The sequence below is a fragment of the Lytechinus variegatus genome, chromosome 18 (genome assembly GCF_018143015.1).
Source record: "Lytechinus variegatus isolate NC3 chromosome 18, Lvar_3.0, whole genome shotgun sequence".
Taxonomy (NCBI): domain Eukaryota; kingdom Metazoa; phylum Echinodermata; class Echinoidea; order Temnopleuroida; family Toxopneustidae; genus Lytechinus; species Lytechinus variegatus.
In genome coordinates this window covers 17583087-17601237 of record NC_054757.1, presented here as the reverse complement: position 1 = coordinate 17601237, position 18151 = coordinate 17583087, and the positions used below count along the sequence as shown (strand labels likewise).

The 18151-nt window shown below is 35.4% G+C and overlaps 1 protein-coding gene across 2 annotated transcripts in view; it reads right to left on the bottom strand.

Moving 5' to 3' along the window:
• Positions 1-6342: 6342 nt before the first annotated feature.
• Positions 6343-18151, bottom strand: part of LOC121431681 (TNFAIP3-interacting protein 1-like) — a 32063-nt gene continuing 20254 nt past the window's right edge. Inside the window, exons 11-16 of one of the 2 annotated variants that reach the window (XM_041629332.1) lie at positions 12633-12821; positions 11998-12123; positions 11474-11584; positions 10756-10836; positions 9668-9780; positions 6343-7190 (exon numbers count right to left, since the gene is read on the bottom strand). In XM_041629332.1, the coding sequence (XP_041485266.1) occupies positions 7154-7190; positions 9668-9780; positions 10756-10836; positions 11474-11584; positions 11998-12123; positions 12633-12821 (657 nt within the window). In that variant the 3' untranslated portion in view covers positions 6343-7153. The remainder of the gene's footprint in view (positions 7191-9667; positions 9781-10755; positions 10837-11473; positions 11585-11997; positions 12124-12632; positions 12822-18151) is intronic. The other variant, XM_041629333.1, reaches the window with a different exon arrangement.

Sequence of the window (18151 nt, the reverse complement as noted above, 5' to 3'; positions counted from 1 at the left end):
ATTTTTTACTCAACATACTTTGGAAAGTAATGCATCTATGACATGACAGGTAGAGTATAATCAAATTTGTTTGGATTGAATTTGAATCGAATATTATCATTTATGATTTCTTGATATATATCATTTGTTTCAGTAATCACCTTTTTTACAAATTATGTGCCCTTCAAGAACATGAATATCCAAGTACAAGTAGGCTTACAAACATTTTCAACAAAAAAATCCATCATATACATTACAATATGATATCATATTTACAATGCAGTCCACAAGCAAAAAGAAAACAAACCGGTACTTTCCTAACATTGGTCAAAACCTCAAACTATATACATATCACTGTAATCAAAAGCAGGATATTAAACTATCAAGTCTACCCAATATCTTATAATACATCAGCATATATCACAATATTACATAACATTATTGTATGACACCCATAGCAATTGTTCAAATGTGACACAAGAATACTGCTGGCATTGACATCATAACATATTTTGCCATAAAAAAATACAAAACAAATGAAGCACTCGTGATCATAATGATGGTGACACAAACCGGCAGGGCTGTAATCAGGCTTTCATGAATTCATTTCAAATCGTCATTTTCGACAAAACATGTGCGGAAAGTTTGGAGCTGGAACACTGTGACAAAACAAATAAATTCTAAAAAAATTGGAAATAAATATAAACCCATCCATGAGAAATTTACAAGAATTCATAGATCGATATTCATAAATATATTCTCAACGTAACCAACAAAAACATGAATTAGTGTACACTTTATAATTATGTAGATTTTTACAAGTTTTTTATCTCCATGTGAAGGAAAATACAATGAATGAGGTACAGGCCTTGTAGATTTTGACATGCAGCTATTTTTATGAGTAAAGCAATTACTAGTAATACATTCAATTGACTACAAAACAAAGAACATGAGTTGATAGTTCATACTTTCTGTCTTGTCAATCCCGATAGACCACAGGGCCGATAGACGATAGCGGTTTCTGCACAGACACGCATTCACTGGAACGTGAAGCGATATACAAATTAAACCAGTGAAATATGAAGGGAAACTTTGTAAAAACTTTTCAGGAATTCATATCTATAATAAAATGGGGGAAATTAAAATTGAAAACTTGATCACAATGAATGAATCATTGAGCAGCTTGATTAGTAGCGTAATTTGCATATATCCGTCTGATTTACTGGCGTATCATGTCATAGAGACACTGTGATCTATCGGCCCTGTGGTCTATCTAAATAGACCTTTATGTTAATCATAATATTGCACAGTATCCATTTCTGATCTACTCTTGCATTTCACAAAATATATATATATTATAGAAATAAGGCACAGGTAAATTGGCGGGCTTGAAATATATGAATTCTTGTAAGAAAGCACCTTTATATCAACATGCATATAACAGTTCATTGATTCCAAGAATTCATATTTAAATCATCATTGCCATTTTGGAGCCAACACATTGCTGTTTGATCACAACTGAGGCTCTGAATGGTTGATTTATGGAATAATTAAATTGATAAATAAATAAATGTATTTTAGTCACAAAAAGGAAACAAAATGGCAATGTTTACCCAAAGTGCACCAATTAAAGGACAAGTCCACCCCAACGAAAGCTTGATTTGAATAAGAGAAAAATTCAACAAGAATAACACTGAAAATTTCATCAAAATCGGATGTAAAATAAGAAAGTTATGGCATTTTAAACTTTCGCTTCATTTCACAAAACAGTTATATGCACATCTCGGTCGGTATGCAAATGAGGAATTGATGACATCACTCACTATTTCTTTTGTATTTCATTGTATGAAATATGAAATATTTTTATTTTCTTGTCATTGTCATGTGAAATGAAGTTTCATTCCTCCCTGAACACATGGAATTCCATTATTTTAACATTTTGTGCTTCGGGCAAGGAGGTCATAATCGTCAAATTCGTAAAAATTGAAATATTGTATAATTCAAACAATAAAAACAAAAGAAATAGTGAGTGAGTGACATCATCGACTCTCTCATTTGGATGCAACTGGCTCGTTCATATAACCTTTTTGTTGAAAATAAGCGAAACTTTTAAATGTCATAACTTTCTTATTTTAGATCCGATTTTGATGAAATTTTCAGCAATGTGCTCGTCTGATTTTTCTCTATTGATTCAAATCAACATTTTTCTGAGGTGGACTTGACCTTTAAGGCAAATATGTACATGTGCTACAATTTAGTGACAAAAAGTAAAAAAATTACAATCATAGAACATACATGTACATGTCATATCAGAGATGTTTTCACATATCTACATGAAAAAAAAAAAGAGTGTCACAAGTGTTCCAACTCCACTTTCTCAATCACACGAGTCAAATCGAATTTCAGACACAGCTTTTGTCTCTTTCGTCTTTGAGTCTGTTCATCCAATGAAAAAAGGGGGTGACATCTTAGGGACAGCAGAAGAAAAGGGTGAAGTATAAAGAGAAGGGATGTTGGGAAGGGGATGGGAGAGGGCTGGATAGGGAGGGGAAGGGGGATTTTGACGAGCAAAAAAAAAAAAAAAAAAAAAAAAAAAAGGCTCTCAACCCAAACATTTTAGGGGGGACGTAGGAAAATAAATTAAGAAAAAAAAAAAAAAAAAAAAAAGGTCATCAACAACAAATTTAGGGGGGGGGGACCGTCCCCCCCTCCTCAAATCTCACTTCCGCCGCCTATGGATGTGGAAAGGGTGAAGGGAAGGACAAGGGGGGATGACAATGAGCAGTCTGGGCAGCATAATGTAGAAATTTGCTTCTTAATAAGGTAACCATTAATTTGGGGCTGGAAGACACAATATCAATAACTAGGAAAAACGAACACAAATCATAAAACTAAAACTGTCTGCTCTGTTCTTTTAACTTAAAAACATTAGTACTTGGCTTTAGTTGAACAGTTAAATGTTTTTTTCTGACTTTTTAAAGTATGTTAAATCAGCGCCTTGACCATGACACTAATAATATTGTATAGGTTTGGGTTTTTGGTCAAGAAAAAAAAAAACTTCTAACCTTAAAAAGGCCTGACATGGAGAATTAAAAAAGAGATGCATTATGGGTCCGCATATTGGCATCTCTTTACCCAACTCCAAACTTTAGGGTCAGTGAATTATTGCCATGCAGGGCAGATCAAAGATGTCACTGTGGGGGATGAGGTATAATATTCTTCCGAGGTGAACATAAAGACTCCAATTCAAACATTTCTTTACAGCCACTGCCGATGTAATAGACATTCATGAATAACAAAATAGATTGCCAATCAATACTGACCAATATCCAAATCTGCCTCTGTCAATTCTGAACTTCTGGCTTGCATAATTATTGCTTATGCTATTCAGTGAGTGTATTCCAAGATTCAGAAGTACCATTTCCACTCCCTGGGGAGCATCCTGTCCAGGCATCAGTTAACAAATGCAGGCCAAATTTCATACAGAAACTCTTTGGCCCGAATTCACAAAGGTGGTTTTGAAAACCCACGGTTGAGTCCATGGGTTATGCAGATTTCATGTATACATTATGCTTAATTTAGCGCGTATCGGGCGCGTGTATAAAACATGTCTAATGCTGATGCGCGCTTTTGTCACAGTGCGCCAAATTGACGCCTCTTAGCATGGTTATCCATGCTATTTTATTCATGAGTCCACTCTTCAAACAGTGGACTCATGAATAAAATAGCGTATCTAACCATGGTAACAGGCGTCAATTTGGCACACTGTGACAAAAGCGTGCATCAGCATTGGACATGTTTTATACACGCGCCCGATACGCGCTAAATTAAGCGTAATTTATACATGAAATCTGCATGAACCATGGACTCAACCGTGGGTTTTCCTGGGATTTTTTTTGACCTTTCAATCATAATGGTGTTGAATTATACATTTCAAGGCCAGGGGGCTGTTTCATAAAGCTGTGCATAAGTTAAGAGCGGGTTTATGAACAACTGGCGAACCCTTCTTACTCGCTAAGCCATCGCCAATTCAATCAGTGGCGGACTGTGACCCGGAGGAGACAAAGCATGGGGGGCACAGCATTGTTCACAGACAATGCAGTGCCCCCCCATGCTTTGTCTCCTCCGGGTCACGGTCCGCTACTGAATTCAATATACCATTTACCACAAGAAAGGATCACCAGTCTTTCTTAAAGTCAATCTTAACTTACAAACAGCTTTATGAAACACAAACCTGATCTATTATCAATCTTTTCTTTATTCTAGTTGATAGGAAATCAGATTTTTGTCACCTGCTTGTTATGACCAAAGGGTAGCATCATACATTTGCTAATGCTATATCAACATGTAATGTTTGTTTGATGGTGAGTACAGTAAGTAGCAGTTTGCTTTGCAAAACTACGAAGAATAAACATTTTTCTTGAATTTCTTACTCCCCTTTCTTCATGTTTGAATATGCACAAATACCCATGCCGACCCCGATTCCTTACCAAGTACTCTATCTAAAATCATGTATTTATATGCATAAGCCATACACAGGCAACATTTAAACAAATCCATCATTGCTTTTTATATAAATCTACAACTTATACATCTCCCAATCTGCATTTTCTGGCACAAAGTTTACAAACGTAGCAGGTAGCATCAAATTCAATTAGAAATTTTCACGATCTCAAAAATTTCATAGAAATTTAAAAGCAAAAAAACCCCTTTATTTTACATTTATGAAATGGAAGTAAATAATAATAATTGGCTTTTATACAGCCGATATCAATCTACAACTGTTCAAAGCACTTCACAATTATTATTATCCGCAGCCTGTTAGGTGCACACATGCTAAACCGACCACAATGACGTAAATGATATATATGTTTCAAAGTGAGCTACTTAATATTATTAACATACACCAAAGAATTAAATAATCCATTCGTATTTTCGAAAGGGTGATAATCATTATCTGCAATATAAAAATATATATATCTTGTTAAATATTCATAGTGGGAGTTAATAATCTCAAATATAATAAAAACAAAATGATATAATAAAGTATATGTGAATACATACATTACAAAGATATAGTTGCATGAAATCATTGCATAATATTGACTGGACTTGAGGGGAACATCATATATATATTGATGAAACAGAATCATACCAACAAGAGTCTTTATACGGGGACAATAGGTGGTTTCAGACCGCCTCGAAGTTCGTCAGTTCCAGGTATTCTCTGATCGGGAAATTTACCCCAATCAGAAAATACCAGGTATTTTGGTAATGTGAAAGCAAACTACGTGTAATATCCCCGAAAGAAAATACCCGCTATAGTAGGTACTTGGCGAAATTACGAGAACTTTACGAGATTTTTCCAAGGTCGCAGGTATTTTGGCAATGTGAAAGCAAATTACGGGATCTTTTAGCCCAGCGTGTCGTTGGGTGCGGCGCCGTGGGTGGCTGCTGGGCTAGTGATTTTGAATCTCGCGCCTTGCCTGCTTATCAGACCACACTGCGCATGCTCGTAACTTCAGGAACTTATCCCGAAGGGGTATGTTTCAGGGCGGTGTGAATGCAGGAATAATTAATGGGTATTTTTCAGCCTAAAAAAGTTCTCGTAATTTAACGGGGATTCTTGTGATCGAGGCGGTTTGAAACCACCTAATATCGTTCTTCTAAGGTAAATATCTTTGATGCTCCCCAAAACAAGATTCAGTTAAAATTTTTACCATAATCCAAATGAGTGATCAAGAGCAAAAATATGAAAATTTAGATACTAGTATGTTGTCATGTTGAGCCAGGGCCTCTGGGCTTTACCAATTTGACCATTGCGATGTAATTGAAAAGTTGCGTCCCAGGCCCGATGACGCAGTATCCAGAACCGTCTCATCTAGATTATCATTATGACGTGCATTTTCGCTGCACGGAATAATATGATGCTTATCTCTTTCTACGCATCCCCAGATACTCCGATGCGAGACCAGGGGCCCGTTTCATAAAGAGTTACAACTGTTATAACTTTGTCATTATGGTAACTACCATGGCAACAGGGCTCAGCAGTCATTAAAAATCAAGGTTACCATGGTAACTCTTTATGAAACGGGTCCCAGGGAAGATATAAAGGTATATTTTGCATTTTCTCCCTTCATGCAAAGTTAGTACGCACGTAGAGGCCGAGTAAAATACAAATAATATACATATCCCTTCACAATATTCATGAAATCGGTTTGTAAATTACCAGCACAGATGTCTGATATGAGTAATAATCCATATTTGCAGATTATTTTTTTTCTTTAAAATTTGATTAGTGCCGTAATACAGCCATTGTAAAATTGCTGCTAAGATCATTTCTATATGAGTTAATCGAAAAGAAAAAGTAAAAGCACTATTAATTTTCCTGGTTATCTGATTCAAAACAGGTACTTAAGTTTGGTTGTATCAATGCAAAAAGCATTACTTAATCCTTTTTTATACTGCTGACACAACAGAACAGCATTTTAATGCTAATGCTACTATACTTGATTCAAACAACAGTAAAATTTATCTGAATGCTTTTCAATTATTTCATTCTTTTTCTAAATAAGTGTACATGTTCAGCTTATTTTAAGCCAGTGTTATATATTTCATCTTGATATGTTTGATACTAATACTACAAATGCACAAGTGCACATAAATTGACTTTCTTCATTTAAGGTATTTTACTTAATGTTTAAATCACTTTGCTCTATTTCTCATTCTTATTTTCATCTAATCTTTCATTTACATTATCAAGAACGTTTTATTATATAAAATGAAATTATCTCAATACATTTTTTTTTCTTTTTTTTCTTCACTTTTTCAAATTAGCTTTATACAATGAAGTTGATTGAGTGCAAAGCTTTTATCATAAACTGTTTGCAAAAAGTGCTATCTGAGAAAAAGCTGATTGATTTAAAATGGACTGCTATGTACATGCATATAGGATGTTTTTTCAAACATCAATTCTTATTTCTTCACCATGTGTCAGTGAAGTATAGAGTGTTTTCATTGTGAAATTCAAGGATGAAAGCCGATTAATTTAAAGTTTTCTGCCACGGATTACCTATTGATTAAAAATGATTGTTCTCCAACGCTGCTGCACTCCATCAACTTCAATGTACAAAATTACAAACAATTTTCAGATTCGGCAGAGTTGCTCTCAGGACTACTTCTGGGTGAAGAAGAATGGGTCGTGGTCACTCCTGGAATATTTGAGAAAATTGAAAAGACAAGGGGAAATAGATGAAATAGAAGAAATGTACAGCAATAAGAAAGAATTAAAATAGGCATACACAGTTTCTTTTTAAATTACCTTTAATCTAATTTTCTTTGGAGAGGGTACACAATTAACTATTCAGATAATTTTATGAGTAAAGTATATTAACTCAATACATTACTGGGTGAAAGGATCTCAACTATTAGTGGCCCAATCAGTCCACCAAAATCATTAATTTCACACCCTTGGTGGCCTGCCAAGCAAATTTGGTGTTCCCAAAACAATAGAAAACATTACAATTTATCAAAACTTTGGAAGCCTGACCGGACCACCAAGTGTGGGCTTTTGCAGAATATAGCCAGACTCTCATTTTTGGTTGCCCCAGGCCACTGCTAATGTTGTGCCCTGAACTAAGGTCACTAGTGTAAAACACACAGTTCATGTTCACCTGTACTGACTGCACAGTAACGTAGTTAGCGCTATAAATAGAGGCCTTGTTACAACAGGTAAAGGCAACCGCACACCTTATAATTGGTCTGTGACTCAATTTTGGAATAAAACTTAGAATTTGTACAATTTGATGCTAATATTGAGACTTGGAAATATCTTAGTGTAATGTTCGAAATCATCGTACGAATACCTATGTTCGAATCTGTGACTATGCTATCATCCTTCTCAGAATAAAAGCAAATTTGATATTTAGTCGTAATGACGTCATAGCAGTCATCTGATTGGCAACGATTTGAAACTAATTTGGCCTTTACTCCAAAATAAGGGCTTGCAATCTTTCAAAATAGTTATATCACTATTCTTTCAATTAATTCTAACCTCAAATAAAATGATATGTTCCATTCACATTTTCAGAAAATGAGCAAAATGCGATTTGTTCCAAAATCGGATTGCAAGCTGTCGTAAGGTGTGCGGTGGCCTTAATGCCGCAGCGATGCCTTATTAAAACAATGCATTCTTAACATGGAAATAAATGTTTTTACTTCACAATTCCAAAAGATGTGACTGGGCTTGCTGTAAGCACTCTGTTAGGCTAACAACGTTTCTGTGTGGCAAGCACTGGTCTATGAACAAATGGTCTACTTTCAATTTGGTCTAAAATGTACTTGCTCTCAAACCCAGTGGCCCGTATTCTGAAGTAGGGTTCAACTTAAACTCAGGTTTAAAGTTGTGGTTAAGTATAGCTGGCCAATTGTTACATAAATCACTAACAGTAGAGCTATCATATTTCAGCTCATTTGGCTCTCAAATCATTCATAATTGTCTAGGAAGTATAAATAGATGAATCAGAAAAGAGCACAGCCAATATAAGAAACATACAACTTAATACAAATTTTGACACTTCTGGCTTCCCATAATTTTAGCACAGAGTTAGACCATGGTCTAAGTTAAACCTGACATCAGAATACGGGCCAGTAAGTCTAAATGACATTTAGTCTAATGCCCAGTTCGTCTAATTTGCCCTTTTGCACTTTTTCAAACAGAAATTTGGCTCATAAACAGTTCATCAAGACATATAAACTAACACGGTATTATAACAAGGGGATATGTGGAGCGTTGTGGCCCAGTGGATTAGTCTTCGGACTTTGAAACAGAGGGTCGTGGGTTCGAATCCCAGCCATGGCGTAATTTCCTTCAGCAAGAAACTGATCCACAGTGTGCTGCACTCAACCCAGGTGAGGTAAATGGGTACCGGTAGGAAGTAATTCCTCAAAAAGCTGTGTGCGCTATGAACGTCTAGCTTAGCCGGGTAATATAGGAGCGCCTTGAGCACCTAACAAGGTGGATATGTGCGCAATATAAATACCCTATATTATTATTATTATATCATGCAAAATGCGTGTGGCCTAACTGGAAATTAGACCAAATGTTAATGGGATAAGGATCAATTAGTCCAAATGGTTACATGATGAACAAGGATTAGACCATCTGAGATGAGACCAGGCAGAAAATAACTTTTGATATCATTTTCAGGGACTATTTTCACAACATGCTGCATGAATCTCCATCATTGGATAAGCTTTAACACAGCAGTGAATGAGAATTTTCCAAGGGCTCCTTTTGAGCATGATGAGGAAAAAATTGACCCAGGCTGCCATGCATTTTTTCCCCTGGATGAGACCAAACAGAGAAGACTAACTGGGCGTAGACCAGGGGCCCATCTTATAAAGGAATACGATTGACCTGATCAATGACATCTATGGATGGCCAGCAATGTTAACATCTAAATTACAAATTTGTTCACAATATTTTCTGATATGATGATGTACATTCTTCATTCTCTTGAAGATTCAGTGTGATTCTCTTTGTTTACTAAGGAGATTATGCAATTTTCCTGTAGAGAAAATAATGGTATGGAAGGATTTCCATAGAGTTGAGATTGATTGGATCAATCGTGACTCTGTGTAAGACGGGCCCAAGTTGAAGATTTAGCGATATATGGATGGGACCTACCCATGAGAGCTATGATCGTCAGAGAGTTCTGGAGGATAGCAGATCTGGAACTCTTCCTGAGCATCACAATACTCGTCATTCAAAGCATAGTTGACACCGTGAGGGACCAGCTCCTTTAAAAGAATAGAAATAAAGAATAGAAAAAACATTACTAGTGTATTTTGAGAAACAGTATCTCAAAAAGATGATGCTATATCAATTGCTGACTATTATTATTATTTCATTCACAAACTGCATGCCTTGATCAAGTAAATACACATCATGTGTTTAAAAAATAATTGTAATACATATACAAAGTAAATTGTTCATGCAGCAAAATAAGAAGACTTTAGGGATGTGACAACATGCATGCAGAAAATTGATGATATATTTGGTTAAATTAACCTATTATGTGGAAAATACAAGATATATCTGTTATGTCCATGGCCATATGCAGTTTTTTAAGGAAAGAAGAGGGGGGGGGGGCAAGTTAAGAAAATACATTAAAATGTTCAAATGCCAATTAGACAAGCAATAATGGTATACTAATATCATTTGTGGAATAATTGAATGGTCAGGTCGGTTTTATGTGTATGATTCAAAATTGAGCATTCAAATTGTGTTAAGTGAAAAAAAATTGATACTCATGCTATCTTCAGCATTTGAGATTGAACACTAGCCCAATATTCCCAGGCAGCAAGACACAAGACAACAAGTTGATTTAAAAAAAAAGGATTTTTTTTTAACTGGTCACTATTCTAAAAGATATTTGTTGTTGTTTGGGTTTAAGGCAGAGCTGTCAACCTGAACAAGAACATTTCAGTATTTTCAAGGCTGAAAATCAGTATTTTGGTGAGGAAATAAGTATTTTGACAGGAATACCATAGGACAACACATTAAACTGAAACTTAAGAAATCAGTATTTTGCATGAAACCATCAGTATTCTTCTCTATTTTCAGTGCTAAATACGGAAAATCAGTACTACTTGGCAGCTCTGTTGAGGGTTTGTAAAGCGCTCTCATTCAACAGAGAATATAGGCGCAATTCAAGTAGAATAATTTGTAAGACCAGCACATTTGATAAGAATAATAAAATATTTCATCCTCACTTTCCCTTTCCTCTGATAGGCCTGTCGATGGTAGGTTGGGGATCGGGGATTCTCTAAGAGTTCAAATACTCTATCCTGGGGCTCCATGGAGAAAAAAAATAATAAAAGTTAATCATAGTTCATGTCAAAAGAAATGATAACTGAAACCATTAAAGCAAACCAAATAAAATTCATATAAAAAAGTAAATTTGCACACAATAACCTGTGACAAAAAAGAATTATGTAAGGGCAAACAAAATAACAAAAATCAATAATACATGCATACCCCCCCCCAAAAAAAAAAAAATTATCATATTGTCAAATTTTCACTGATATACTATTTGAATAATTACAACAATCATGAAAAGTTTCTTTATGCAAAAAAAAAAATTACACTTGAGGTAAGAGAACAAAACATTATGCTTAGATTGAGCATAATTGTGTAGTTATTTTGACAGTCAACAGAAATGATGAATCAGTGATCTCGTTTAAGAGGGCTGAGCACAAAAATCATTTGCATTGGACATCTACTTAACTGATTTGCTAAAATAGTAGTTGTATTTTAGAAAATTGTTCACTGTAATACTTCTTTAATTTGTCAGTTTTTACTCATGCCCCATGCTATTTAATATGTCCTAAATTAAAGTGTTTTCTTTTAAACCGTCTTATTGTCAGGGTGAACTTCACCAGCTACATAGCAGACGACTAGTCAACATGCTCAGGAGGGAAAATATCTTACCGACGACCGTGGCCTTTCTCGACGAGGAGCTGCAGCAGGAGCAGCGGGTCGTTGCTTGCGCTCGTCAGCATGGAACTGGAAAGCCAAAGCCTGGTCCTTCAATATCTGAAGCTTGTTTGTGAAAAATAATAAGTGAAAAATGGTTGCCCAAAAATGCAAAACTCTAAGTAAGGATCTACATATACATAGCAGTTTTTACTGCTTTCAGAATCTTATTATCGTTATTCTTGATTTGAATTAGAATTATTGCCCATAAGTTCCACAAAATCGTCATATACACAAATCTTGCAAATGACTGCCCTTTATTTACACAAAAATAATATGATCATAGAAATATGGGTCATAAGCAGAGGTTGAGATAAACAAATTGTCAACAATCAGATTTGGAACATAATCTGAAAACGAATGAACGTGTTGATGAAAAAAAATCACTACTTTTGCCATTTTGATGAAAAATATGATCAAATAAAGGCTTTAAAAAAGAAATATCCTGAATAAGTTTTTTTTTAATTTTTTTTATTTACTTCATGTTTCTGTTTTTCCATCTTCTTCTTTGCCCTGTGAAGTTCCGTCTTGACCTCCTCCATTTCACCGTTGACACGCTGGCGGTCACGCTGCTCCTTGTAGAAATCGCTTTTGTACACGTCAACCTGAGTTGAAGAATAATCCCAGTAAGAGAATGAAAAAACACATAACTTTCGGAAATATCCCTGATAGAAATAACACAGTTTAAAAACACGTACATTGTAGTTTGAGCAAATCAAAATGAAAAATTATGCAAAATTAAACCAACTGATAGGAAATTACTTTTCGTGATAAGCATTTACTCAACAGATTCTTGCACAGGCATGACTGGGAGCTCAAATTCTCAACTTCTTAAAGCACAAGTTTTGCAACAAACCATATCTCGAACGGTACCCTTTCTACTATTTCCATAAAAACTCAAGCACCCTCCTCATAACATGATCAATATTTCTCCTCAACACATGCCCATACCAATGTACTTGCATCTGTCTTCTGATCCACCTTCTCTTCCCAACGCAACATCTGCCTCTTCACACCACACATCACTCTCAAACAAGTAACGAGGAATAAAAAGAAAATTCATGCTCGTGGTGGCTAATTCAAGATATTCTGTTACAAACACGCCCATTTTTACCTGTTGTTTGAGCAGACCAAGTTCTTCAATCAGTTCATCTGGTGTCATGCTGGCAAGGATGGATCTCTCTTCGTGGCTGTGAAGGACGCACTCATCTTTCTTGGGTTTGCTCTTGTCGTTACGAGATGGAGAAGCAATTGCGGCAACCGGTTTCCCTTTCTCGGAAACATGGAGTTTCTGCTCAAGAGCCTAAAAGACCAATGGTTTATCAATTAGGTTTAAGTGTTTCATGCCATAATTCAGAGAAAACTTCAGTTCTTCTCTGAAACCTGAAATTTCTGCTCAAGAGCCTTGGAGACCAATTGCAAAAACTGTTCATAGTATAATTCAGAGAAAACTACAGGTTTTTTCTTCTTGCAACTGTGAAGTTTCTGATGAACAAATAAGAGATCAATGGTGCACGTACATATATGTTTCAGTGTAACATATTATATTCCATAGTGTTGGTTGAGTCAATACAGTAGAATAAAACCATAGGAGTTCTCATCTGTCAAAAGTTTGAGTCGAGACCATATGATGAATTGGGAGGTTTATTGTTTAAAGGGAATCCCTTGTCCACTATATTAAAGTATCTTGAAGAATGTTAACAAATCTGAGAAGCAGATTAGTACAAGTTTTTTTTTAATCAGGTGTATCAAAAAAAAAGTGGTTGTGAGTACCGGTATACTATTTGTAATAAATTTTCATTCTTTGGGGATTTTGATAAGCACTGAAGTGTACTTCACTGACCTAAGTTATGGCTGACAGTTTGTCAGTAGTGGTAAGGAACAAACTGAATGAGTTAAAACGTAATCCATATTGGAATTTGTACATGTATTAGTCTGAGAATGTGTAATTGGTGATAAAAAAGGAAATAAGCATAGTATTTCTGCCGGGTGACATTTCTTTTCCAAAGCAATACAGGACGAGCTGAAGAAGCGTCCCGGATCGGACGTGAAACTGTTCTCGGTTTCAATAACAGCAATTCCAAATGAACAGATTTATCTTCTCTTCGTAATTTATATTTCTTCCTGGAAGAATCGAAGCGTACATCAATATACATGCTTACATTTTTGGTGAACTTCAGTATGCTTCCTTTTCACCATAGATTTCATGATTTATTACAGGCTGCATGGGCCTAATCACAACTGGCAGGCCAAAGATATTCATTCGAGCCAACCCATTGCTGAATTTTTAAATTTGATATTGCTGATTGACAAAAATGTATGAATATGACTGACAATCCAATTGGAAAGATATTTCACCACTACGGAACTATATTTTTACTGGTGGAAGAATTAGGGTCATTTTACTCTCTCAAGTGATGAATTTGGTCCCGTCAGGTGTAGTCTTCGTAAATGCTGATTTATTTTTAAAATGAGCCGGTCGAGGTACCCTTTTCTGGTCAGATATGGAATGACAGACATTTATCCTATCAACTGGTAGTAAACATTCAACCCTCGAATTTCCTTCTTATTTTTTATGAATTCTTTTTAAGTGCCACTTTAACACACGAGTCTATTGGGGAATGAATTAGGCCTGTGAACTAATAAACGTAGTAGATCTAGATCTACATGTGCAATGATTTTCTGAAAATTGACCTTGATTTTAAAGACTTTCTCATGAAACTACTCATTGCTGCTACCAGTACTAGTACTAATCAATCAATATATGCATTGCCTAACCAAATATATGTATCTTTCTTTCGCAATGTATCAGGGCGCCTGTTGTTATATGAATTAATAACCCTGTGTGTCTGACTTCCTGCACTTCCTTCCTATATCCTGCGTTATGGTATCATTTTCAGTTTTAAATCAAACGCTACAGGAAAGGCACAGGGGGGTTTTCAGAACAGAAAGGTTGCTAGTCTTCGTAACGGCTTCTTTTAGCAACTTTTTTGCAGCCTGTCAAATGATTTCATTCATTAAATACATTTTGGCCCTTATATACTGTAGCACATTTCCATAGTAAAATGTCCAAAGTAATTTACGAAATGTAAATAACAAAGAGTAACTCTACTCTCAAAGTGATCATAATATTTGAATAAAATAATTATCTGACAGAAAATTAATATCTTTAAGTTTTTTTTTTAATTGTATTTAAGGACACAAACCACTGTTAATGGCATGCCCAGTTTGATCATTTGACAAGACCTCAAAGAGAGAGAGAATTTTAGAGAGATAACCACAGCCAAGCTTACCCTCAGAATATCTATTATTGACATGAATTTAAAAAAGAAGAATAAGGACTGAACTTAAGGTTAGTTTTGCATCACCCGGAAGTACTGTGAAGGCTGATTTATGAAAATGAAACAATCAGGACATATGTGCTTATTAAATCTCAATCATACTCCTGGTCTTAAAGGTAATTATTAACCAGCTATGGGACATGAATTATCAGATCAAATTACTGTGATCATATATTTGAATATACTTAAGCAACTTTTATATTACCAGTTTAGGTTTGGATTTCAATCCACTCACAAGCAAACATATCATAGGCATAACAAACAAAGAAATTCAGTTTTAAATAATAATAATGATGGTGGCTACTTATATAGCGCACAGGTCCACCCTTCGGTGCTCATGGCGCTTCAAGGAAAATAAACACAAAACACAACAGCAATAGAAAACAAACAAGAATAGAATATGAATTCTACTGAATACACACAATATTAAACTGTTAATGGGAGATTAAATAAGTTTTCAACTGGGACTTGAATGTTTTCATGTACATTATAGAATCATATTGTTTGATTTGAGCAGCAAGAAACTAAATGTACATGTACGTAATACTGTTGATTACTTGGGTAATATCTACTTGGTCTTGTAATAGTTGCTGTAATCAGATAAATATTTGACAAAGAGTAAGTGTGTGATATATTCATAGACCTGGCCATGGAGGATTATTCTATTGTTACTGGGGGTGCTGAGCATTGTCACAGCACCCCAGTAACAATAGATAATCCTCCGTGGCCAGGTCCTTTGATATATTTCCTTGATTTTAATTGACTGAGAGGCACAAGTGTTCATGGTATTGTGTGTTGTTTTTTTTTTTTTGGGGGGGGGGGGGGTTGGGGCTGCTTTATAAATCAATACTATTTTTCCAATATCTAATTCCTAAATGAGACATAGTAAATGTTGGAACAATTGCACAGTAAGTACATCTAGGTATTATATAATAATAATAACGGTTATTTATATGCGCTATACACAAAAAGTATCATAGCGCTTACAATTGTCAGAAATAAAATATAAATATAAATCTTAAGTAACAAAAAAAGTATAGAAATGCATACATCAAATTGCATCAACTATTGGTTTTCTCAACTGTGCCAGATGAGGCCTGGTGGCCTCTTGCTTGCTGCTTCGTTCACCAACACTTTAAGATGAAATTGGCATCTTACGGGAAAGTACACAAAGTGTGAACAGTGACCAATTTCATCACCATTTATATCGTCTGACAATAAAATTTTCAGATTGGACAAGTTTTAATTTGCTGAGGAGCACAAATGTCAGACCAATGGTAACTATCGAATAATAAAGGCTTTTTAGTGCATAATCATGAAATGTTTAAAAGTATCCTCAAACCACCGGAAACTTATACCCCTTTCATAAACCAAATTATGCGGATATTATCCGCATAATTTGGCCATAAAATCGGAGCAGGACCAGAGTTATCCGCATTATTTTGATGCTGCAATTATCCACATAATAGCAGCATCGGGACCAGATTTTTACTTAATGAACGCATTTCCAAAGTAATGTGGATAATTGCCATGGTGCGGTCACAAGGTCACCCTTTTCCAACGCAACCCCATTGGAGGGGGCGTGTGCAGTTGCCATGACAATTATCCGCCTTTTTCAGGTCGGGCGCTCGTAAAAAAAATAGTGCAGATTATTTTCAGAGTTTGTAGATGCAATTTTTATTGAATTATCTGCATTACTCTTAGGCGGATAATTGGAGGATGGGTTTATGAAAGGGGTATTACAAGAACTGAATTCTGAAATAGAAGACTTCCCATCTTTAAACTGATGTATTTCTAACTCATCTATTTATTTAAAATGTGCCTCAAGTTTATCTTAATAACGTACAATTATGATACAAGAATTGTGAATTTTCTTTATTTCTACATGCATACATGTACCATTGTAAATGCAGACATTTCAGCTTTTTAGCAGCAGCATGTATAGCATAAACCTTGAAATGAGTTACCCCTTCATGGTGCTTAACCAACCTTACAAAAAGAAGAATGTTAATCTTCCTCACTTCTAAGAAGGCTAGGACACACTGTTATAGGGTACCTTTCTATATCACACCACAAATGGACAAACTAAATAGGGTGCCACAAATCTCCCTTTATTGTTCAAAGGTGACGAAACGAAGATTAGAACCCAATTGAATACCAGAATTTGTGAAAGGGGTGATCAAATCACCCTGAAAGATTACTTGTATTTAGGCACATCCTATCCTTTAATGTATATAAAGCAGTAATAAAGTCATAGTCCCCCAAATTAAAATATAAAATTTGCTTTTAGAGTGATTTATCAGTACATATCAAATTTTCTGTTGTATTTATAGCAAAACACATAAACAATCATAAGAAGGGGGCCATGTATGTGCACCTAAAGATTTTATCTTCATTCCACAAAAAATTAAGTTGATATTATTCCTTGTGTTTTTATAAGTGTGCTTAAAATCCTATTCAAAATCCAGAGAAATGTATGATTTTCTTGTTAAAACAAGTAGAGCGCCTCTGGCAGTCTCGCCCGCATTACTTGATTTGATATAACAGCAGTGCTGACTTTGAAAACAGCTATTAAATAATTATTCACAAAAGAAACATTCATACCAGCGCTTCTAAAGCAGTGGGCCGTGAAGCTCTTTCAGGTGGGCCGCGAGAAGCTCCAGAGAAGCAGAAAAAAATAGGGGAAAAATTATAGTATATTTAACATGTTCTATTTAATGTCCTAAAATGGTATGTTTGATTGGTCTCCGTGGGTCAAACAAAGCTAAGGGCACGCCTATTGGTAGCATGTTGTGATATACATACACATTGTATGATGGTTTCGATCTAACTTTGATGTGAACCTCAGGCCTCATGTGCATGCATGTTGTGTAGAGTTGATTATCGCCCATACACCGGACCTTTGCAAATGCATTTATTTCTCAAACTGATTGCTTCGAATGTGCTTAAGAGCTTTATCATGTACTTTCATCAAAATGGACTGTGGTTTAAAGCGAAAGGGTGAGGGAGGAATAAAATCTACTGTTGAAAAGTCTCAGAAGGTAACTGTAAAAAATATGACCCTAAATACATTAAATTTGGATTGATCATAACTGCGCAGTGGTGCAAAACCAAAAGCAATATTTGTTGAATGTGCTGACGTTATTGTCAAATAAGGTGCTTAAATCGTCCGAGCTTCAGAGATAAAACATCTAGAGAGTGCAGGAAAGCCAAGAGTGTTTTGAGAGGAAAAAGGATTTATTCACTGTAGGACACTTGCATACAGAGGGGGGGGGGGCTCTTGGCCCCAGAT